The following is a 24,228-nucleotide window of genomic DNA, read 5'->3' as shown; positions in this document are numbered from 1 at the left end:
TACAGCATAATCATGTTTCCTATGCATATGTGCAAAAAAAAAACATAACTTCAACAGATCTAATATTGTATATCTGTTCTACTCCAGAAGAAAGGTATCTTAATTATAGAATTTATTACTAGAAGTGTAAAATAGATTAGCATACCCATCCACTTTTTTTGGTGACCTCACAAAAGAAAGGAATGAGGTGAGCAAGGAAGACTATTTAAAAGTAAGGAAATTAATTTAAAGATTGTCAGTTTTGACTCTGTCGTTCTACTGATGAATTGTCCAAAGTTTCTAGCTTTTCTTGGACAGCAGATAAAGTCAGTATGCAATGACTGTTTATATTTGTATTCCTGTTTTAATTTTAAGAAATGGTTTGCATTCATATGTCTATATATCAATTTGTTATCCCTTTGTATACAATAAGCATTGTGATTTTTTTTCCATATTAAACTCCACTAAGTAACATTCTGTCTTTGTGTTCTTAACAAATTCATGTACCAGATCGGCTTTTGTTTTTGTTTTTTTATAAACACTATATGTAAGGCAGAGGATTGTTTGGTTTACAACATCTCTAGTTTAGGTTGTGATTTTGAGTGAGTAACTGAAGGCTTCCTAATGATGTCAGTTCCTGAACTAAATATTAGTTGTGGCAGAACTGAATGTTTAATAGTGAGGGTGAAATGTACATTTGGGGGGTATAATTTTAATTTTTAGACAGACTGGGTGGTTTGGTTTTTATTAACTTATTTTTTACACCCACATGTCATGCATGCTCAGTTAGATTTTGTTGTGACACAGTCACATCTCTAGAAAAAGGGAGCAAGTATCCTGGAAGAACGCATCAAAATATTTAAAGCTGGCAACACATTTCTTTACCTCTCTCGAAGTTCAGGCGGTTACTGGAAGGGTTCTCCACATGATTGTCTATAGCTATGGTGGCCATCGTGTGCACGTTGTTCTCAGTGCCTGTTTCGCCTCCTGCAACTTTGATGGATGACTTCTCTACCTTGTCCTACAAGGAACATTACATAATTTAGTATGCAAGGTATTATTATTATATTATCGTAGATTTGCCAGGCACCACAGTGCTTAAATCTTTCATATTTTAGGATTCAACCCATCATTATCACATAACAATTTCACAAATCTAGATCCAAAGCTGAACCTTTATATTTTTATTAAAGTAAAGCAGAAGGGACTATCTAATACATTACTTGCTTTAGTTTTAGCTCTGCAAGCTGTAGACTCAAATATCATGGCAATCAAAATATGAATTGTTAACCAAATATTTTTGAAAAACCTACTGTATTTAGCCAAATCCCCATCTGAATAGAATAGAAAATATTACCAGTAGAGAACATAACCCTTCACATGTTACAATTCTCTTCTCATCTACTCTAACATTAATGTTCTAATAAGAAAAACCAAAATAATCATCCTTTGTCCCACCCCTGTTTCTGTTGGTTTTCTTACAATGTTTATTTTCTTTGCATCTTTGTACAATTCTGTAAAAAATGTCATAAAAATAAATAAAAAAATAAAATACAAAAAACAGCAAGGCACAAAACTAGTTATTTTCCTGCATCTGAACTGATATGCTCTGAGCTCACAGAGATCAGACTCTTGTCCTATACTTTGTCACATTTTGCACCTTCCAGAATGCATTTCTAGGTGCACTACGTATTTATGTAACTAGACATTAATGTGTCCAGATACAAAAACCAAGGCGTATTTTTGGTGCACATCAGGAGCACTTTGTTAACGATCTCAGATTTCTTAAACATGTATGTGGAGGTTATTTAAAAATATTGTCTGTGGTTTTGTTTGTTTTTTAGTGATTGATCCACGAGATTCATGTCAATTATTTGCTGTCTAGAATCAAAGAGATCCATATGTCTATAAACTAATGATATGCAGATTCTGCATGGCTTCCACACAACTCTCTCTGTGTCTCACCTTGTCCTTGTCCGCTACTTGGAGTTTCTTAATGCTCTCATTATACTCGAGCTTCTGATCTGCCAGCTGTTTCGTGCACTGTTGACTAATGTGAACAATACACAATTAGTGGATTCTCTAAAACACAAAGTAACCATCTCACTAATGCAGGTAATCAAAGATTATGTACCAACCTCTCTTCCTTTAGTGCTTTCTGAAGCAGAGTGTAATTGTTTTTGTACTCATGCAGCTGATCATCCTGTTGCAGAAACTCTTGACGTAGCTCATGTAACTGTTCTGTAAAGAAGGATCAGACTATGATGGGAGAGGTGCAGAGAGAACAGATCATTTCTGGACATTTGCACAATAAATGTAAATTGACATTGTACCATAAAAGAATCTTATGTGTAGGATAGCTTCGTATCATTCATTGCAGATGCAGGCCACTTGGATCTTCAGGTGTTTTGAAACAATTCCCTTGCTGCTATATGCCAGTCAGCATTTACCTACTTCTTTTAAGTTTCTTACTAATTATGGCTCGGCCAGCGTATAAAAGGTCTAAAGCTGGCCAAACAAAATAATAATATTGTAGCTAATATCAGGCAACTGCTCAACATTGCTTTGTGTTCGGCCCTAAAATGACAGCATAGCTAGATAATGCTATTGATTTAGATAGGGTCATTCTTACTGTGCATGCGGTCTCGAGATAACAGCCATCTGCCAGTGTAGACAGTAGTCTTGCAACTACACTAACAGTCCACAACAGAGCCAGAAGTGATCTGCTCTCTCAACCAGAGACACGAACAACCAGATCTTAGCAGATTTGGCCAACTACCTGCGTGGCCAAATTGAACAATGATTATTTCACTCAACTCTTGGGTGAAGCGATAGGAGCATGATGAAATTACTGACGCAGTAATTGTGTAACAGAAGTGTTCAGAGTTTAAAAAATACTTAAGGTTGGGAAGATTACTGTGTTTTATTGTGGTTGGGTGTAAGTGTTGGTCATTGTTGCACAAACATACACAGTTTGAGAATCTAACAAGTCATTTTTGGGTCATTCCTCATCAGATCACCCCAAAACAAAAAAATTAAATGTCCACCACCCATTTCCATTTTTTTTTATGATTTTTTTTTTTTTTTAATGAGAGCATGTCCAAAAATCAATTTCTGCCAAATATCTCGACTGTCTGACCATTAGTTTCCAAAATATTGATTATTCAATGTATTAAACTATTTACTAATCACAGCTTATTTATTCCAGTTTATTGGAAGTATCACAGGTGTTTATTAAGGAATCAACGCGAAATTTGGACCCCTTAAGGTAACTTTTCCCCCTGAATTCAACAATCCAAACCAAATTACTTGATCTTCCTTATGTTTCGTGTTACAGCAAAAATGCAAGCTTTTAGAGCAGAATTAAAAACGCTAGGTTAAATCAACATTAGGTCACATTTTTTAGGTGCTTAACAAAAGCTGTGTATTACTACCACACACCAAAAAAATCAGCATAGTACTCTGTTTTATAGTGGAGAAAAAAACCATAATGAAATTGACATTCGATTACTGTTGTACTGCATACATAATGTACACAGGAAACCATGCCAAGTCAAAAACTTTGAAAAAATTAGCTCATACGCTAACGAAACGCGTTAGTGTGATATAGTTTTTCAAGTACCTGGAAAAACTTCTGGAGGAAACAAGGACATTGGACTGTCTATCTATTACATTGTTCTCAATAAGCTATCATTATCCCTTAGCTTGGGCTCATGATTATTGGGATTTTGAACGGACGTGAACCACGGCTCTAGAGTTTACAACAAGTAGCTGGAAATTTGACATCCAGAAGATAAAAACACTCTCTCACAGTGCTGATGAGCGTGTATACACTGGATATTTAAATATTCCCTTCTGCAGTGTTACCCAGACTTCTAATAATCCACTTTTATATCTGGCAAGTGGACGTTTTCATCACAATATATCTATGTTAACGAAGAGTGTTACCTCTGCAAGCTCAGAGAATTAATTGACGGATGATATTTAACCCCTTGGATCACTTTTGTCAATAGGAATTTATTCCATACACACATTTGGGTACACATCTCTTTGTGGCTATCGTGGAGCACGGAACATAGTATCCCAAGTACACATAGAGGAATTGAGATTGTGTTTGAAATATCCCATATTGTGAATATAGGGAAGAAAGTGATATATTGCGTCCTCATCCTAACAATAGGACACTGAAAAAAATCTCTCATGAGAGAATAAATCTTCACTGTTCAGAAAACATATCGTGTGGTGAGATTGCTCCTTTATACAATACACCAGTTTGTCAACAGCGGATAATAGTTTTTGATTTACAAAACATGTGTTTTATTAGGTTTTTAATTGTTATTTTTCAAGTGTACTGGCCAGGCACTTTATACAATCCATTAAAGAGACATATCATATTGAACATTTAGAAATGTATGATGTCATGTTTTGATGAAGGTGTTTTGTAACATATACAACTTGATTTTAATGTTTTAATAAATATATGATACTTACAAGATCTGCCATACTATCAACTTTTTATTTTTCCATCTCCCTCTTGGCGCAGCCTACCATTTTGTAGTTTCTATATACATACGAGATTGGCGTTCTCGAAGAGGTGTCGTGACAGAAGGGAGATATATAGAACTTATCTTTTGTATATAATGTGGAAGTTCTACATAGTTGGAGCGCAAATGGTCTATTTTGTTGTTTGAATAAGTCAAAAACCATACCCAAAATGTGAACAAATCTTAGGCAATGGGATAACCCTCCTATACAGAAACTGATGACAACAGGACGAGAGAGGGAGACAGAGAGAAAGATAGTCAATCATGGCAGCTGCTCCTCCAAAGTGCACATTTGGTAGTCTTTTAAATACTGACTGCCCTATTACTATCTACTCAAATACCACTGGATTACATAGCTGGGACTACTTTACAGATGAAGAAAAATAAATTTTTGATTCTGAGAGCTGAAGTTTCAAATGCAACCAGGGATCCTGGAACCTCAGTCTGTTACCATCATGAAAAGGTACTGCTGTTAATCTATGAAGAATGTCAGACAAACATGCTGTAATAATTTCTTGTTTCACAGAAAGGGCCGAAAAAGCTTAAGAGTTGTGTCACTGAAGTGGGCCAAAGAACATGGCGAGTGTCAACTTCATGCTGTTATTAAGCCAGGACAGAAACTTTGCCCAAAACGCAGAATTCAACTGTCACACTGTAAACAAACAGACAGATATGCCAACAGAAGAAGTTGAATCCCCGGTGAAGACTGATCCTGCAGAAACAGATGAGCTGAATGAAAGCATTCCAAAGCTTGGTTGTACGACAGTGAATTTGCATGGGGTAAAGAGAAGACAATGGGAGGCATATGCTAACAGAGAGCAGAAAACTACAGCCATTTAAGACAAGCTTACTGAAATATTGTCTCTTCCTAGCACTAGAATCACCACAGAGAATAAGTAAATGTTCAGGTTGTGATGATTTACAGAGTCCGATATATGAATAAAAGCAAAAGTGTGAAGAGGTGCCACGACAAACAAAAATATTAACTCTGGCACCAAACAGCTGGACTATTAAGCAGACTGCAGAAAAGTTTAATGTCACAGAAAACATGGTAAAACAATCAAGAGAACTTAAAGCAACCCATGGCATACTGGTAGAATCTGAAAAATATAGAGGTAAAGCCCTTCTTGTACAAATCGTTCATCGGGTACAGAAGTTATACCAAGATGATGAACATTCTCGGATGTGCCCTGGAAACAAAGAGTTTGTGCATTCTTCTTCCTCCTGGAACTTTTACAGAAACAAACAGAAAAGGCTACTCCTAGTAAACTTGAGAGAGCTTTATCTTGCTTTCAAAGACCGCTTTCCAGACATTGGAATTGGATTGTCTAAGCTTTGTTCCTTACAACCTCTATGGTTGTAGTGCTGCTACAGGTGGTATGTATTCTGTGTGTGTTTGTGAAACCACCAAAACGTAAAATTATGGGTTGTTGCTCTACCACTAAAGATGGACTAAAAAGACCTAACTGAAATCCTTGTTTGCTCCTCATGTATGCTTCATGGATGTGACAAATGCCCAGATCTGGAAGCACTTCAGAAAACAGTTGAAAAACTTTTTCATGATAGCGACACAATTGTTTACAAGCAGTAGCAGTGGGTCCACACTGACCAAAGTAAATTGGTTATAATCACTAGTGCTGTGGAACTATTCTGTGAAGTTATTTGTAGTTGATGATGATGCAACAACAAAGCCCCAGGATGAATACCTACACCAGTTCAAGGAAATCATACGACCACAAACAGAAGCTATTGGGTTACTAGATTTTGCAGAAAATTATTCATTCGTGTGTCAGGATGCAATTCAAGGATTCCACTAGGACACTTCACAAGCAACACTCCACCCACTTGCTGTATATTTTAGGCAAGATGATTGTCACACTATAAATTGTGTGAGTCTGTATGTTATAAGTGATACCCGTGACTATGTAACCATAACTGTGCATGCCTTCATTACAGTAGTTATGAAACACTTATCCAAACTATTACCAAAATTGAAGTATGTTCACTACTTTAGTGATGGTGATAGTGCACAATACAAGTACTGCAAAAACTTTTTGAGCTTATGCTTTCAAAAGGATGACATTGAAGCAGAATGGAATTTTTTCTTAAAAGTCCGTGTGACGGCATTAGAGGGACAATTACACGTCTAGCCACCCGCACCAGTCTGCAAGCAGTGGAAACCTATCACATCTTCACACTTTTGGAGTTATATAACTGGGCAAATGAAAATGTACATGGCATAAAGTTTTCCTACGTGTCACAAAGAAATGACAAGACTGCAAAGCAAGCTGCATAGCTGTCTAGAAACAGCAAAGACTCTGGCAGGAACACATATTCATCATAGATTTTGGCCTACTAGTAATGATGAGCTACACATATACTGTTTGTCATCAGATGACATGAAGACAGCAGGAACCAGTGTTAGTGTCACTATGACCACAGTCACAAAATAAATAGACAAAAGTGATCTGCAAACTGGAACATACATAGCAGCAGTGTACGATAACAGCTGGTACATTAAGTATATTATTCAATGTAATGAGGAGGAACAAGATGTGCTGGTACACTTCATGAAACAAAACAAATCAACAAATGTGCTGTCTTGGCCTTGGCCTTCAATGGATTATAAGTGTTTTGTTCATTTTATTCACGTCCTCTGTGTAACAGAAGTGCCTGCTATTCAAGGAAGTACTGGAAGGCAGTATACACTGTCTGCTGTCACTTTAAGGAAAAGTACAACAGGGTCAAAACAAGGGGAAAATAATGTGATTGTTGACTCAACTTCAGTTATGTTTAAGTTATTACATTTCATGGTTTATTGTGCAAATTATGTATGCGATACAACAGTAATCAAACATCAACTTCATAATTTTTTTTGAGTGTACCATGCGGATTTGTTTTGTGGTAGTAATGTATACCTTTGTTAAGCACCTACCTACCCATTATCTAATGTTAATTTAACCTAGCGTTTTAATTCTGTTTCTAAAGCTTGCATTTTTGCTGTAACTCGAAACGTAAGACAGCTAAAGTAATTTGGTTTGTATTTTTAAATTCAGGAGGAAAAGTTACCTTAAGGGTCCAAATTTCGTGGTGATCCCTTACTAAACTCCAGTGATACTTCAAATGACCCTTTTATGGGGACGGACCTATTGATATGACAGGCTGTGTATATGTTTCACTTACCCTTCAAACGAGTGACGTCTGCCATCTGGAGTGACACATTAGCCAGCAGCTTTTCCTGAAAACAAGACAGAAAATACAGTAAATTCTTCCGCTGCACCAGTATTAAGCAATCATAGTCATTGGCTTATGAATACCCAAAAGCTTATAGAAATCAGTTTTATATCAGAAATTATTATTATTAATTATTATTATTATACTTCTGGTATAAAAAGGCCTTTTACACCAAATTGTGTATATCATCAGTTATTTATATAGCACCACTAATTAGCAGCGCTGTACAGAGAACTCACTCACATCAGTCCCTGCACCATTGGAGCTTACAGTCTAAATTCCCTAACACACAGACACACACGGGTCAATTTTGATAGCAGCCAATTAACCTACAAGTATGTTTTTGGAGAGTGGAATGAAACCGAAGCACCCGGAGGAAACCCACGCAAACCCTGGGAGATAACACACAGATAAGGCTGTGGTCGGGAATCGAACTAATGACCCCAGTGCTGTGAAGCAGAAGTGCTAACCACTAGGCCACTGTGCTGCCCCACATGCAGCTGACTGGTGGACACTCAAGATTGTGGCTGACCAGGATCATTGATAATATTGGATCTGGCTCAATAGCAAGTATAATGTCTTTGTTTAGAATGGAATGGAAAATCTAGAACTTAAGATTAATTGCTATATACTAAATGTGCTTCAGTAGAATACAGCGTTTTGCAATAAATGTAAATGTTTGTCTCTCAGCTTTACATATTTAAAATTGCTTTGTCTTCAGATCATCTATGTCTATACAAAAGCCATGTACATGCTTCATTCCCTAAATTATAGCTCATCTAGCTTAGAATTTTCCGCTATTTCATTGATTACAGGGAAAAGACAACTGGATACAGAGTAATAAATATCAATGTCAACTGTCCATATGACCAGCAATGTTATAATGTAACAAAGTGTTTACGGAAAGAAACTACTGCAGACAATTTCTCATGGTGAACTCTCAGCTATGTATATGAATGCTGCTAGTGTGAACAGCATATGCGGCAATACAAAGAAATGCTTATATTTCAATCCTGCTCCATTTCATCAAGGTTTTATTCATATTGCATTGTTTGGTACGCACGAAGACAAGTTCTTAGTCTAGCCCATGCTACCTAAGATATGGACAACATTATGAGCTATATCAATAATACAGCTATTGTTTGTAGCGCATTGAAAAGTGACAAGATAGAGACGTGTGCCCTGTTAGACACACAATAATACTTGCAACAAACAGATATTTTTGTTGGGGGACCTTCATGATGCAATTTGTTACAGATTGTGATATTTTTGTTCAAGTCACATACCACATGATCGGATCTGTGACCAATTTGGCTACACATAATGAATACTTGCCAAATTGTTATTGTTTCCATCCAGGATCTCCCGGAGGGAAGGCGAAGCTCAACTGCAAAGGGGAGCAGGCCGTCACGATTCACCCCCACAGTGCAATGTTGTGATCCCATCATTTCACTACAGGGGGTGGGACCAAAATGACACGATCTGTAACAAATTGCATCATGAAGGTCCCCATCTCCAAGTGCAGTGGGCGGGATGTGGGAGAATGCCCTGGTCTCCCGTGAGTCTGGGATACCTATCTGTAATTCGGGAAGACACAAAACACAGCAAACCCCACGGAAATATAAATTCTGTGATCAGCTGAACAAATTTACCAGCATGTCAGATAAAAAAAAAAAACTATTCCATTAAAACTAATCAGATTTTTATAGGTTAAAAAAACTTGAATCACCCTACTGAGTAATGAGTGTGGCCAACATAACTTCCTCCCATTATGTATTTATCTAATGCAACCAATAAAAGAATGTATAATATTCCACATGAAGCTTGCATACCTATTTCTAGGTATAGAGGCACCATCATAAAGTCATATCCAGCATGATGTCTTCCTTACTGAAGAGTAACTGGGGATGCAGCAAAGAGTACCAATAGCATTAGCAATCTGGCACATTATATGAATTCTATATAAAGTCATTTCAGTCTGATTTTTCATATCATATAACTACCTGGATAAATTCATTATCAAACCATACTAGGTTTGTACTTACATTGTTTCATATAGAAGAGGAATGACTATAGTTAAACACTTGACTAAGCCTAGTTATATCAATTACATTGTTCTTGTCCTCCTAAAATTATCCATGTGTGAAACCCCAACAACAAAACACCATAGGAGCATTGCCTAATGGCAAGGTCATAGGTTACTGAAGCACAGTCAGGCCTTGACTAAACACAAATGACAGAAAACAAACCAGATACAGACAGATCAGAGACTGTACAAAGATAACATTGGGCCTGATTAATCTCAGATACAAGTCTCTTTGGGTGCTGTATCTTGCGCAAAATAGCTCTGCACATTCTTAGAAACAGACCCGATGTGAACGCATTTGCATGCAATTCATGTCCGAAAACAAATGACACTTAAGACTACCTACGGCTTGAAGGTTGGAATGCTGGTGAAAGGGGTGGATGAAAACAGACAATGTAAGGTAAGGTCGGTCCAAGTATGTGGTTTTTTTTAGCCATATAATTTGCACGAGCTACAGGGCAGCTGTAAGTGCCGACTGATAGTGGTCATTGTCACAGCATAGTCTTAAAAACTATGTATGCGTGTCACTAGATCGTATGTGCATGCACGGAAGATAGACTACAAAAATGTATGTACAGTACACACTAAGAACATCCTGATTTATGTATTTACTGTTAAAAATAAAATATATATATATTTTTTCACAAATACTTATATTAATGATATAATGATGTTCATTTGTTTTATAATTATTTATTTTTCTGCATGCGTTCTGATGTGACTTTATATTGCACATACGCATGTGTGTATTCTGCACTCTGTTCTGTGTGTCTACATACGGCAATAAACATATAGGAGAGTACTTCTACCCATATCCAAATGGAAATGTATATTGAAATCCGCTTGTATTTGAATACAGTGGGAAAAACGCTCAAGTTCCGTGCTTGTTTTTTTAAATGCAAGTTGCATCCCAAGATGAATCGGGGCCATTGAGTTTCCACAGGCCTTCTCCTTTTCCATCACTGTAATACAACAGAGGCATCCCCTCCTGTTTGATCAATGCATCAGGATCCCATAGTCAGCTTTTCACACAATCACTGCTGGACAGGTTCTGTAACACTGTAGAAGAGCATAGGTAGAAATACCAGCTGGCCCCTGGATGGATGGCTGCCAGAGACAGAGCCGCTACTGTGGGGACTGTATTGTATTCCTACCTCTTCATCTCTCACACATCGTTACAACAATAGTGTTCAGGCAGAATAAGAGTACGTGTCAGGACCTACTGTACTGAGCAAACAGTGGAGCTGAAGGGAGAGAAGACACATTCATACTGCACAGCTTCCCATACATTTGTAACTAGGACATTGGCACACTTCCAGTTTTATTTGTGTGATTAGATAAGAGGCTTTATTCTGTTTTCCATTAAAAACAAGGCCCTTAACTCTAATATTTCTGAAACTGTGGTTCAATTTATCTTCCATATGATATTGCAACTCGTGAAGTGCAGCAGCCAGATAAGGGAGAACCAGCTGTCTCTTAAAAGCATCATTGCCCCCATGGCTGTACTCTATCCATTTTGAGATATGAGCCTTGTCTGCTTTAATGACAGTGACCTCAAGAGGGCTGCTCTCACCTTATGGATAAAGCTTCTCAAAGTCCTTTTTTGTGGGAAGGCATCAGATATTATCTTAGAGAGGTCAGCATTCAAAATGGTTTCAATCCACAAAGGTAGATAATCCTTCCCTCGTGGTATCAGCCCAGCCTGAACATTATAGCTCCTACAGGTTGCTTCTGTGGCACTCACAGTGCTGGGGGACACTTCTAACAGTTGCTAAATCTGATAAATTCCCTGTACCAATCAGCCTAATAATGTCCTCTACTAGCTAAAGCTACACTTATAATTTCTTGCAAGAAGAGCACTCAATCCATTTATTAATCCCAGTAGTGAATTTGCAATTAACATTTAATGTGATAAGGAATTCCATAGCTGAACCTCCCTTATAGTAAAAATCCCCCTCCCATGTTGGTGGTGAAAGCCATTATTTTTACCTTGAAAATTATATTATAAATATATAAATAAAACAAACATTTTCTTTTAAATTACCCTTCCACTCACTTTACTGAGTAGGTTGCCTGCCTCTGAACCTTCATCAGGTACATTTAACCCCCTTTTTTTATGCAACCCAGGATTTCATTTGCTTTTGCAGTAGCTGCCTGGCACTGTGTGCTGCTCTTCAGCTTTCTGTCTGGATTAGTACTGCATAGTTATTACACGGCCTACGTGTAGAACCCTACATTTTTCTACATCAAGTTTAATCTGCCATAGCAGCCCAATTTATTATTTAGCAGAAATCTTTCTGTAGCAAGATACAATCCTGCTGTGTCTTAATATATAGCCTAGTGCCATCAGAAAATATACACACATTGAGCCTGGTTAATCAATGACTGTAAATGCTGTATAATCTGCAAATTTGATCTGCACATGGCCCGAACCGGACCATACAGAACTAAACGCAGCAATGTTCAATTCATCTGCGTACGCAAAGGTCACTTACAACAGCCTACGATTTCATGGGTGGGTGGAACGGGGCGTTTGCCCATAGTCAATGTACAGTAAGTGCGTGCAAAACTTTAGCGCACACGCCACGTCCGATTCAAGCTTTAAACTTGTTTATCTGCCGTATCTCTTGCTCCAGTTACAGGGCTAGCCCTGAGTATTAGTGATGACATTCTCGTATACATGCTAGAGCATGTGTTTGCAACCAGGAGCAACTATAATAATGAAGTTTATGTTCTGTAAACATTAAGAACATCCTAAGAAAGTTATTTAATGGGAAATATATATATTTAAATTTTTTAAAAAACATTTATCATCATTATTGCTTTTATTATTAACCATTGACATTAATTTAACTTTTTTCTTGTTTTGTGTGCACTCCTTTGATAATTTATATTCCACACAGGTACTGGATGTATGCTGCAGATTCTTGTATAGTAAAGCCAAGCAGACCAGACCCATATTTATCAGTGCACGTATCTTCAGATCCGCTCCTAGTTGAATATGGGTGTGTGCACGACCAAATGCCGTGTTTTTTTTCCAAAAATCCAAATTTCTTTCTTTATAAGACTGGATACAAAGTACTTTCCAGTAAGTGGTAAAATTGTGTGTGTGTGTGTGTGTGTGTGTGTGTGTGGGGGGGGGGGGGGGGGGGGGGGAATGCAGACTTAACTTAAAGAGACACAGTACATCCCCGACATGTCTGGTAAACGACCGCTCAATTTTCCGATTGAAGGAAACAGCTGAACTTACTATTGACATCAATGAGGGCGGCAGTCAAATTTCCAGATTTAAAGAGGCAATGCCATCTTTCGCCAATCTACCATTTTACATGGGTTCTGGTATTGCCGCTTTAAATCTGGATATTTGACTGTCGCTCTTATTAAAGACATCAATAGCAAGTGCCGCTGTTTCCTTCAATCGGAAAATAGAGCAGTCGTTTACTAGGCATATCGGGGATGCACTGTGTCTTTTTAAGTTAAGTCTGCATTTCCTTATTATCGGGTTTATTATAAACCGGCTTTATTTTGTAGGAATATACTGTGTCGGCTATCTAAGCATCGGTAATGTGACTACCACCGACTATGTCAGTGCCGCCTTAACAGCAGCTCATGATATCTCCCGCTGTGGTGCTCAGTCTCACTATACCAGATCTCTCTGCCAAGGATTTCTTTAATTTGTCCAGATCCCAATCCACAGCTCCACTAACCACAATCTTGGCTGTCACTGAATAGGATGCAATAGAGTGTAGAAGATACCTTGCCTGGCTATCACAGATCCATCCCACTGACAGGCTGTCACAGACAGACAGTGTCCCTGACAGCAGATATACAGTGTGTAAATTGTATATACAGATAATGTAAATTGTATAGTGCAGATCATGTAAATAATTACAAGAATTTAAGGGCTGAACTTAGAGAGTGGTGACCATATAGGTAAAAAGCCACATAACCTTATATCTTCTTTTCTTTTGCATGTACACTCTACACTGTGGGTCTGATTCATGTTCGGACGCAAGTCCGTTTGCATGCAGTATCTTGTGTGAAATAGCACACTTGCACCAGTTACAGGGCAGATGTAAGTGCCGACTGATAGCAATGACCAGGGCCGCCATCAGGGGGGTACGGGCTGTACTGTTGTAACGGGCCCGAGCTCACCAGGGGGCCCTGTACAACAGCGCAACACATACTTACCTGGGGGCCCGTTGTCTTGCAGTCCGCTGGTCTCCGCTACTCTGTCTTCAGCCTTTGACAACCTGTGACAGCCAGAGCACATGATCGCAGGGGGAATGATTCCTCCACCCATGCGATCGCATCCTGGTGCCTGGCTGAAGACAGAGTAGCGGAGACCAGCGGACTGCAAGACAGCGGGCCCCCAGGTAAGTATGTGTTGCGCTGCTGCTCATGGGGGGGGAGGGGGGGGCGGAGGACAAGGGGGGCCCCATGATTTCTGAAGGCAGCCCTGGCAATGACTGACATGGCATAGTCTTAGTATTAAGAACTACACATAAAATCTTCTACAGCCTCATTACTATATAACCCAAAACATATAGCACATAGATTTGATTTTATTATGAATCTTTATATAATATCGTCCCAGACATCACGGACCCCCTCCTTCTAAAATCCAGCATAAAAAAATATCTCCATTCGTGCCATCTCCCTAAAATAACCCCTGGGCAGCTCGCCTCCCTCAACGCTGAGATCACGGCAGAAGAAATCATTGATGTTATTAAAACTCTGAAACGTCAATCAGCTCCCGGACCAGATGGATTTACAACACTTTATTATAAGACATTTATTAATCCCCTGGCACCCATGCTATCTGGTTTGTTTCACTTCATATTATCGGGGGGCAAATTCGACGGGGCGACCACTGGAGCAGGGATTGTAGTCATACCCAAACCTGGGAGGGATCCCACAGAAGCGGGGAGCTACCGCCCCATATCACTCTTAAATGTTGATTTAAAAATCTTTGCTAAGGTTCTCGCCAATAGGCTGAGCCCAGTACTACCCTCAATAGTTCACCCAGACCAGGTGGGTTTCGTCCCAGGCAGACAGCCTTCGGACAACACTAGAAGGCTGATTGATTTGATTCATATAGCTAATACAGACGCTCTCCCGGCTCTGGTGGTCGCCTTAGACGACGAAAAGGCCTTTGATAGGGTCGCTTGGCCTTTCATGCAACAAACGTTAGTTTCTATGGGAATTCAAGGAGACTTCTGTCGTGGTATCTCAGCGTTATACCATAACCTAACAGCCTCAGTATTAGCCAATGGCTTCACCTCTACTTCTTTTACTATACACAATGGCACCAGACAGGGATGCCCTCTTTCCCCCCTTATATTTGCCCTCATTATGGAGCCCCTTGCAGCATGCATACGAATCAACCCTGATATTACGGGTATACCAACCTCCACTAGGGACCATAAAATTGCTTTGTACGCTGATGATGTCATCTTGTCACTGACTAACCCTCATATTACGCTACCAAATCTTATCAAAGAAATTGACGCATACAGCTCCCTTTCCAACTATAAGATTAACGCTGACAAATCCGAGATTTTGAGTTTAAATATTGCGCCCGCGGAAACTCAGACACTTAAATCTAACTTCAAATTTAGGTGGCAATCTAAGCAACTCAAATATATAGGTGTATATCTAACTAAATCTTACTCCCAACTTTATGCTGCTAATTTCCCAAAGCTCATTAACACAATAAAAGCTGACCTTACACAGTGGTCTAAACTTACGGTCTCCTGGTTTGGTCGTATAGCCACTATAAAAATGAATATATTACCCCGCCTCCTCTATTTATGGCAGACCCTCCCCATACATGTCCCCATGCATGTACTTAAAAACTTACAGCAATCCCTGTCAAAATTCATATGGGCCGGTCGTAAACCAAGAATCCGACTTCGGCTTTCATTCAAACACCAAAGTATAGGAGGCCTGGGTTTACCAAATTTTATAAAATACTATCAAGCCACTCATCTAGTGCAATGCGTCCTTTGGCACTCTCCCCCAGATCGGCGTGTCTGGACTCATATAGAAGCTGATTTACTTAACCTATACTCAGCCTCCTCGTTGCTTTGGACTAAGCCTCAACTCAGAACTAAACACTTAAACCATATCCCCACAGTTAAATTCTCATTAGCCATTTGGGATCGAGTGACACGTGTCTATGAACTTCGTTCCCAATACCCGCTCCTCGTTCCATTATGGAACTCTCCTGATTTCCCCCAGGGATAAATCATAAAGCCTTCCACTACTGGACTCGCCACCATCTTCTATTTCCATGGGACATTGCTCCCATGAACATCTTCCCTACATTTGCGGAGCTAAAAAAAAAGATACGATTTTCCCAATTCAATATTTTATCAGTACCTACAAATTAGACACTTCTACAACTCCCTACCTAAACCAGCCCTCACAGATCAGTTCTCTCCCCTAGAATCACTCTGTAAACACCCAATCTCAACGAGAGGCCTCATATCGACATTATACCATTTAATAAATAATTTTGACCTCCCATCTAAAGAAGCACATGAACTCGCGTGGGAGAAAGACACAGGAGAAACTATAGATCCTAAAGAATAGACCAAGATTAGAACCAATCTGGCTAAAACCTCTATCTCTGTTCGAATCAAAGAAAATTCATTTAAAATATATAGTAGATGGTACTTGGTCCCATCGCGTCTTCATACTATATTCCCAGCCTCCTCGGACAGATGTTGGAGGGAGTGTAGTTGTAGGGGCTCCCTGCTGCACGTTTGGTGGTCCTGTCCCAAGATAATCTCATACTGGCAACAAGTCCATAAGTTGATATCCTCCATTACTCACATTCAAATTCCTGACACACCGCTCTTTTCACTACTCCCTAGACCTCTCCCTAACATATCCCGCCCAACTCAAAAACCAATTAGACATATTCTTAATGCAGCTAACTGCCTGATTGCTTCGCACTGGAAGAGCTCGATCCCACCCTCACTTACTGCGACCATAAATTTTGTATGGTCAACATATCGCTTGGAAAGTATAACCGCCACCCTCAATGATACTCCAATTCAATTCAAAGCTGTGTGGAACCCCTGGACATCCTTTTATGAAGCAGAACCGCCCCTTTCTACCGTTTGACATTCTCTTATTTTAACTTACTTTCTATTTACTTCTTCTTGATTGGAGATGACTGACTAAATATGCCAATCTCTTGCTCTAGTTATCATAGACAAACTCACTCATCTTTATTTTTCTCTCTCCCTCATCAGATACCTCCCTTCTCTTCCCCCTTAACCCCTGTATGTCTCCCCTTATCTACAAACTTTGAATTATATACACCAAATCTACATTTGGATTTTACATCACTTTATTTATCATACGCCTGCAAATGTTACCATTTTATCCTCATGTATTTATGTTCTTCTCCATATATACAACTCACCGCTGATATTTTATACGTGTAACCCTGTTTAAATAAACAATCAAAAATTTTGTTTAAAAAAAAAAAAAAAAAAGAACTACACGTATGCGTGTCACTAGCTAGCATAGAACATGTAATATGCAAATAATTTAGACTATATAAACTCATTGTATATACAGTACACATTAAAAACATAGATTTATGTATTTAATAAAAAAAACAACACTTTTTTAATGATTATACTGTTAAGAATTGTCTATTTGTTATAAAAATAAAAAAAATGTACGTGTTCTGATGTGACCTTTTAGTGAACAGACGCTTGTGAGTACACTGCAGTCTGTTGTGTGTATCTATACACAACAATTAATGTTTAAGCAGAGCACACTTACACCCAGATTCAAATGAAAATGTATCTTGAGATACGTTTGGATTTGAATACGGTCGAAATTAAGCTCAAGGTCCGTGCTCTTTTTTTAAAAAGCAATTTGCGTGCAAGTTGTCTCCGAACATGAATCGGACCCTGTATGCATAATCTGCCCAACTATCTAGACTTCCACGGGAAGAAAGTGTGCATAGAACCAAATAGCATTTGCACATACAATACATGTGTACTTGTAGAACATTTCATTCCAAAATCATTAACATTATTCTGGAGTTGGTTCCCCCTCCCTATGCTGCTATAACAGCCTCCATTGTTCGTGGAAGGCTTTCCACTAGATTTTATAACATGGCTGCAGGGTTTCGAATTCATTCAGCCACAAGAGCATTAGTGAGGGTGGGAGATGAGGCCTGGCTCACAGTCAAATTCCAGTTCATCCCAAATGTATTCGATGGGGTTGAGGTCAGGACTCTGAGGGCCAGTCATGTTCTTCCACACCAAACTCAGAGAACCATTTTTGATGAACTTCACTTTGTGCACAGGGACCATTGTCATGCTGAAACAGGAAATTCCCCAATCTGTAGCCACAAACTTGGAAGCACACAATTCTCTTTAATGCCATTGTATGCCTTAGCATTAAAATTTACTTTCACTGGAACCAAGGAACCCAGGCCTAACCATGAGTCCAATGGCCGTGTGCTTTACACCACTACGCATGGTGATCTGAGGCTTGTGTCCGGCTGCCCGGCAATGGAAATCCAATCCATGAGGCTTGTGCGACATTTTGTTTCCAGAGATAATTTAAACCCAGTAGTGAGTATTGCAACAGAGGACAGGCCGCCCCCCGGAAGAAAGAGTAATATATGCAGGTCGGCCCTAAATGCTAACATTCTGAGCGGCCCTGGGGGCCGATCCCCTCCTGCCCCCCGGCCCAGCCCGCCACTGGGGACAGGTGATTTTTACATGCCACAGATGCTTGTGTTTTCGACCACTTCACAGCTGAGCTGTTGTTCTTAGATGTTTCTACTTGACAATAACAAGTGCTTACATTTTCTTGGGGCAGCTCTAGCAGGGCAGAAATTTGACTGACTTGTTGGAAAGGTGGCATGTTACGGCAGTGCCACCAAGCTCTTTAGTACGACCCAATCTACTGTTAATGTTTGATTATGGAGACTGCATTGCTGTATGCTTGATTTTATGCACATTAGCAATGTGTGTGGCTGAATTAGCCAAACACACTAATTAGAGGGATGTACACATATTATGGCCATGTAGTGTATTATTTCAGAAAACTTGACACTCAGATTGAACTGAAACTTTTCATTTGTAATAAATGCAATTGAATTAAAAAGAAAGGAACAATAATTGGTTATAGTAGCTGCAGTACAGCAGGAAGGAACACAAGTGTGAAATATGCAACAAATATCATATAAGATCCAATTCCCTTGAATGAATGCACGAGAGGGCACTCCACAGCCATGTATCTTTCTCGTTTTTCATCACTGGAAAACCAGCGATACTCTGGGTACCATAGAACCCAGAAAGGAGTGCAGCTGTACGGCAGCAAATTGCAAAGAACTGAATCAGCCCCTCTGACCTCTTTTGTAACTTTGGACTGCTTATTCTAGATGCCAGTGACAAAGTAAGAAAGAAAGATACCCTTTTTGTCCTACAGCACACTTTGCTGGTCTTCATCAAAGCTAATCAAATATAATAGCCAAGAGTTGTTGTTTTTTTTTGTTTATTAAGGAGCCAGGGAAGATGTGTATTCAAGACCTTTATAGAAATCACTCCCAAAACTCCCAAATGTGAGGTACCACCAATGTTTTTGTTTGTTTTTTAAGTGCACGAACTACTTTGTTCATGAGATTTGTCCAGCTCCCAAAACAAATATATTACACAAGATCTTATTTTTAAAGGGGTTCCTACTTATAATAATACTTAATAGGTAAGAACATAATGAGCACCATGCACCTCTATGCCGTGAGCTTCTGCAGTGCTTCTACAAATATTGTGCAGAGAAATAAAAAGACACAGATAAGGCACTCCATAAAGATGTTCTGATACTGGAACAATACCTGTTACGAAAGACTATTTGAAAACCTGACACAGGGATTACTGTCTGTAAATATTAGGCTGATCAAGGAAGCAGGATAAGAACTTATTACTAAAGCTGGGTACACATTACAGAAATTTCCACCAACTTTTTATGCCGATCGATTTTACATGCGATCGATGGTCCGATCGCTCGGTCCATGGACTGCATACACACTAGCCTTGTTTAGGACGATAAAGGGAAGTGCGGACGTCCCTTTGGCGACTATTTACAGCCATGTTGTCGTGAGCAATGATTGCAATTTCGCACTCACTGTCGTGGATCTGTCGGAAATTTATACACAACGGAAACGAGATTGGAACGAAAATATTTAACGGTACGACCAACCAAATGAGGCGACAATCGTCCATTTGGGCAGACTTTCGACCATCGTGTCACTACACACACTGACCCGACTTTTGAACGAGCGGTCGTATGTCGGCTGATTGAGTCGATTATTGGACGAAAACCGTGTAGTGTGTACCCAGCTTAACCAAGAACTTACTTTCTTACAATTTGCACATTTAAGTATGGCTATGTCCAAAAAGGGCAGGCTTTGGTCTGAGCAGTCTTAAGTTTAAGTCCGCTCAATGTAGCAATCAAGCTCTACAATGACAGCCTTGGGTTCCAAGGAAATTCAAATTGTGTTTGCAGCAAAATTAGGTTTCATGGAACATCAAGGCTTAAGCACTATGTATAGCTCAATGGAGAAGAGTGAAGAAGAGTGAAGAAGAGTGAAGAAGAGTGAAGAAGAGTGAAGAAGAGTGAAGAAGAGTGAAGAAGAGTGAAGAAGAGTGAAGAAGAGTGAAGAAGAGTGAAGAAGAGTGAAGAAGAGTGAAGAAGAGTGGAGCCCTCCCCCCGAGTATACGGACTAAAAGCTAGAGCTATGAATTTTTAAAACTAAAATAAAATATTGATTGAATGATGTATCCAATAAATGAAGGCCAGGACACAGATTAAAGAGAAATTCATTTTTTTTTTTACCCAGGATGTCCCCTCCTCACATCTGTCACATCCATGGAATTTCCATAACAGGAACCTCCCACAGTTTGGAAGAAACTCACAAACCGATTGTGTTCTTGTCCAGGTATTGACAAACACAAGATGGATTATCTAGTTTTGCCAGTTGGGGAATGGTGAATATTGTGTACAAATTATATATAAACAGGAGATACCCTATAAGTCCGGAGATCAGAATTGCATCCCTTGGCTCAGATTTGAATGAAAAACGTATTTACAAATAATATTCTATTGTTTTCTTCAAATTAGGTACACAATTGTTAAGATTGTACTTGCAAATAATGTTAAAATATGATTAGGAATTGTTTATTTTAAGGTTGGACACATCCCAGTCACAAGGGGCCAGACGACTGGAACATGTCATCAGTCCTCACTCCTTCTCTAGCTGTACCCTCCCCATCTGAGGTGGTCGGGAATCATTAGAGGTGGCCACTTTGTAGAACCTCCATTGACTACATGACAGAAGTGTATAAACCAGTGCAACCCTGACTTGTAACAGAGCAGCTTTCTCTAACGCAGAGCCTTGGAAAGCTAAATGTTGGAAACCTTTACTTATGGGACCCAGCAAATTTACTGAAGGAAAGGTAAAGGGCAGTGTAATGTTTAATGGGCCTAGAGAGGACACAGGCAATGTAGACTTCTGGATTCTGCTGTTCTTGCACATGTTGGGTATAATATGATGGCTATTTTGGCTGTATAATATTTAAAGGAATTAAATGCTGATCATTTCCAATTTAGATGCTCTGTAACCTGTCAATGTGAGTAGCTCCAAAATATGAACAGCTTACAAATTATTATTTACATAATTGATGTCTCATAACATTTGTACTTGGCTCATAATGTTTATAGAAATGTGTCCAGGCTAAGTTCACTTATTGGCTGCAATTGTACAAAATCATAGCTATGTGAAATCAAGAGGATCATAGTGATCAATCCTAAACTGCATTACAATCTATTTTTAGGACCTGACCTGCAGTCTAAACACTCATGTAGATTGTACACACTTGCAATACCATCTATTTTAGTGCCACAAATGCCCAAATATTGCAGACATGGATAGCCAACTGAATACACTGACACTGTCAAAAAGATACTAATAAGTTAACTATAGGGATGCAGAATAAATTACACCTCGTATACAGAACACATTCCACAGAGCTGTATGTAAAATAGTTGTAAAATATCCTGTCCAGAAATGTTTACAATGCCAACATGCTTTTAATCATTTATAACAAAAAAAAAACACTCATAGCAAGTTAAACCATTACTAGTCACAGGCATCCAAATATTACGGCAATTGTGGTTGGATTATTAAAAAAAGACTGAACAGTGCCTGAATTGAGCTTTACATTTTTGCAATTACATGAAATTGATGCCTGTAATCCTGACACAGAAGAGCATCTTTTACAATAGTTTACATCCTGTGACTCAGTTTACTGACTACTTTAGCATCCGCGTCAATGAAACACCCTCTATCAAGTGCCCAAATTACAATATCGAGCAACCAATATAAGACAAAAAGAAGACTCTGACGTGTTTTCTAATGGAGCTAAAGGGTGTATTCTGGATCCTTGTAACTGAATTACTGGAGCAGTAATAAAAGGACCAGTCATCTCTTTATCATACTGACAAATAGCTAATACATGGAGTTATAATCTGTGAAGGAAGCACATGATACAACTAATGTGCAGAACCCACATAGGACACAGCAAGGCTTGTGTGTATCATGTATTAGGTGTATTATGTCACACGGGTCCTGGACCACTACTACAAGGTCAGGCCCATTCATAGAATATATATACAATACAGGGGAAAGACAGGAGGGGTTAGGAAGACAGGAGGGGGTGGGAAGATACAGGAGAAGGGGGGTACAGGAGAAGGGGGGAGATGTCACACACAGGTTCACACCAGGATCATCCTAAGGTCACATACAGGTCTATGATTACACACATGCACTGCCATGTCCTACACGGGGGGCGCCATTATGTCACACACAGGTCTGGGCCCCCCAGTCTCTCACCCTGTCCGCCTCGCAGCGCTGGGCCTCCGTGTCCCGGACATGAAGCCTCTCCACCAGGTTCTGACACTCGCCCAGGCGCTGCTCCAGCTGCCGCCGGCTGCCGTCCGCCTGCACTATCAGCTCGGAGTGCCGCTTCTCCAGGCGGCTCCGTGCCACCTCCGTGCGCTGTACCTGCTCCTGCAGGGCCGCCAGATCTTCCTGCAGGGCGCCTTGACGGGAGGACGCGCTCCAGAGGTTGAAGGCCAGGAAGGCGATCACCATTAATAACACCACCAGTACAAAAGGGGGTAACCGGCCATTGCGCCGCGGGGCTCCGAACCCCACCATGACAGCCCCCTCGGCCTAGCCCTCTCTGATCTTAGACTTTCTCCCTTCTCCGGCGCCGACGAACTTGCTGACAGCTAACCCGAGAAACAACCCAACTGTCCAATAGAGTGACAGCACACCAACCTCAGGGAAGCAATGATTGGTTGGAATGGTGGCACTGACACCGCCCCCAAGTTGGATTGAAGCGTAGAGTAACCAAGCGTAAATGTTTAGTGAAGAAGCACATCTGCGGTACGCATGCGCAATGGAGTTCCGCATTCGTTGTCATGGCCGCGTTGCCTGTCTCCGGGGGCGTGGTTAGTGCATCCGGTTGGTATAGAAATGGCACCGAACGTATTACACAGGTTTAGGCAACCTGTGGATCTGTTGTGGAACTACAAGTGCAATGTTTACATGTTCCAGGCACAATCCCAGGTTATAAGGATTTGTTCCTGGAAAGTTGCATTTTTGGAAAATGTCCTTATTTTTCCACTAAAAGTTCCCATTGTATGTTGAATGGACTGAGTACGTTAATATTTTGTAGAAGATGCATACTTAAAATGTAAATAAATAAAATTAACTTAAATTAGATAAACTTTAGTTCAATTTATGCAACTGATTTTCTGTTGTCGCTAAAGAGAAATTAGGAAGTTACTGAGCGCCGCAATTTACAAATAAAATATCACCAAAGCTGCTGGGTGATACTCAGACACTGGAGACAATGGCTTGGAGTGGTAAGGGTGGAAGGGCCGTAACTAGAGCTGTGCGAAAGGGGACGCAATTAATGAATAATTTAGGTTCATTCGGTTAAAATTGAGGGCTAAGGGGGTGGCATTTTTCTTTCTCACCCCAGGCACTACAATTTTAAGGCTCTGGTCTGGTACATGAGCCAGCTAGCCGGGTTACGCAAACACAGTGGAAATGAAGGTCCAGTCTTGGGCATCTCTGTTCCACTTAGTTAAAAATAAATAATGTTGTTTGTTTTTTTTTAATTGACCATTGAAAAAAATGTATCCAAAGAATAAAGCATTTTTTCATTGAGTTTTTTTCTGTTATTACTATCCTGAGATGGCGATCACAGAACAATGATATTGAGGGTACCTGCTGATGGTATCCCCTTGATGTAAAGAGGAATCCCTATTGACAGT

The 24,228-nt window shown here is 39.7% G+C and overlaps 1 protein-coding gene across 2 annotated transcripts in view; it reads right to left on the bottom strand.

Annotated features, from left to right (window-relative positions):
• GOLM2 (golgi membrane protein 2) overlaps positions 1 to 23,190 on the bottom strand; it is a 32,058-nt gene extending 8,868 nt beyond the window's left edge. For both annotated transcript variants that reach the window (XM_075207514.1, XM_075207515.1), the window contains exons 1-5: positions 22,775 to 23,190; positions 7,707 to 7,761; positions 2,118 to 2,220; positions 1,945 to 2,029; positions 865 to 1,000 (exon numbers count right to left, since the gene is read on the bottom strand). In XM_075207514.1, coding sequence (XP_075063615.1) covers positions 865 to 1,000; positions 1,945 to 2,029; positions 2,118 to 2,220; positions 7,707 to 7,761; positions 22,775 to 23,101 — 706 coding nt within the window. In that variant the 5' untranslated portion in view covers positions 23,102 to 23,190. The remainder of the gene's footprint in view (positions 1 to 864; positions 1,001 to 1,944; positions 2,030 to 2,117; positions 2,221 to 7,706; positions 7,762 to 22,774) is intronic.
• Between the last annotated feature and the right edge of the window lie 1,038 nt (positions 23,191 to 24,228).

This window comes from Mixophyes fleayi, chromosome 4 (assembly GCF_038048845.1).
Source record: "Mixophyes fleayi isolate aMixFle1 chromosome 4, aMixFle1.hap1, whole genome shotgun sequence".
In the NCBI taxonomy this organism is placed as follows: domain Eukaryota; kingdom Metazoa; phylum Chordata; class Amphibia; order Anura; family Limnodynastidae; genus Mixophyes; species Mixophyes fleayi.
Note: the sequence above shows the minus strand (reverse complement) of the source record. Positions and strands in the feature narration are given on the sequence as shown.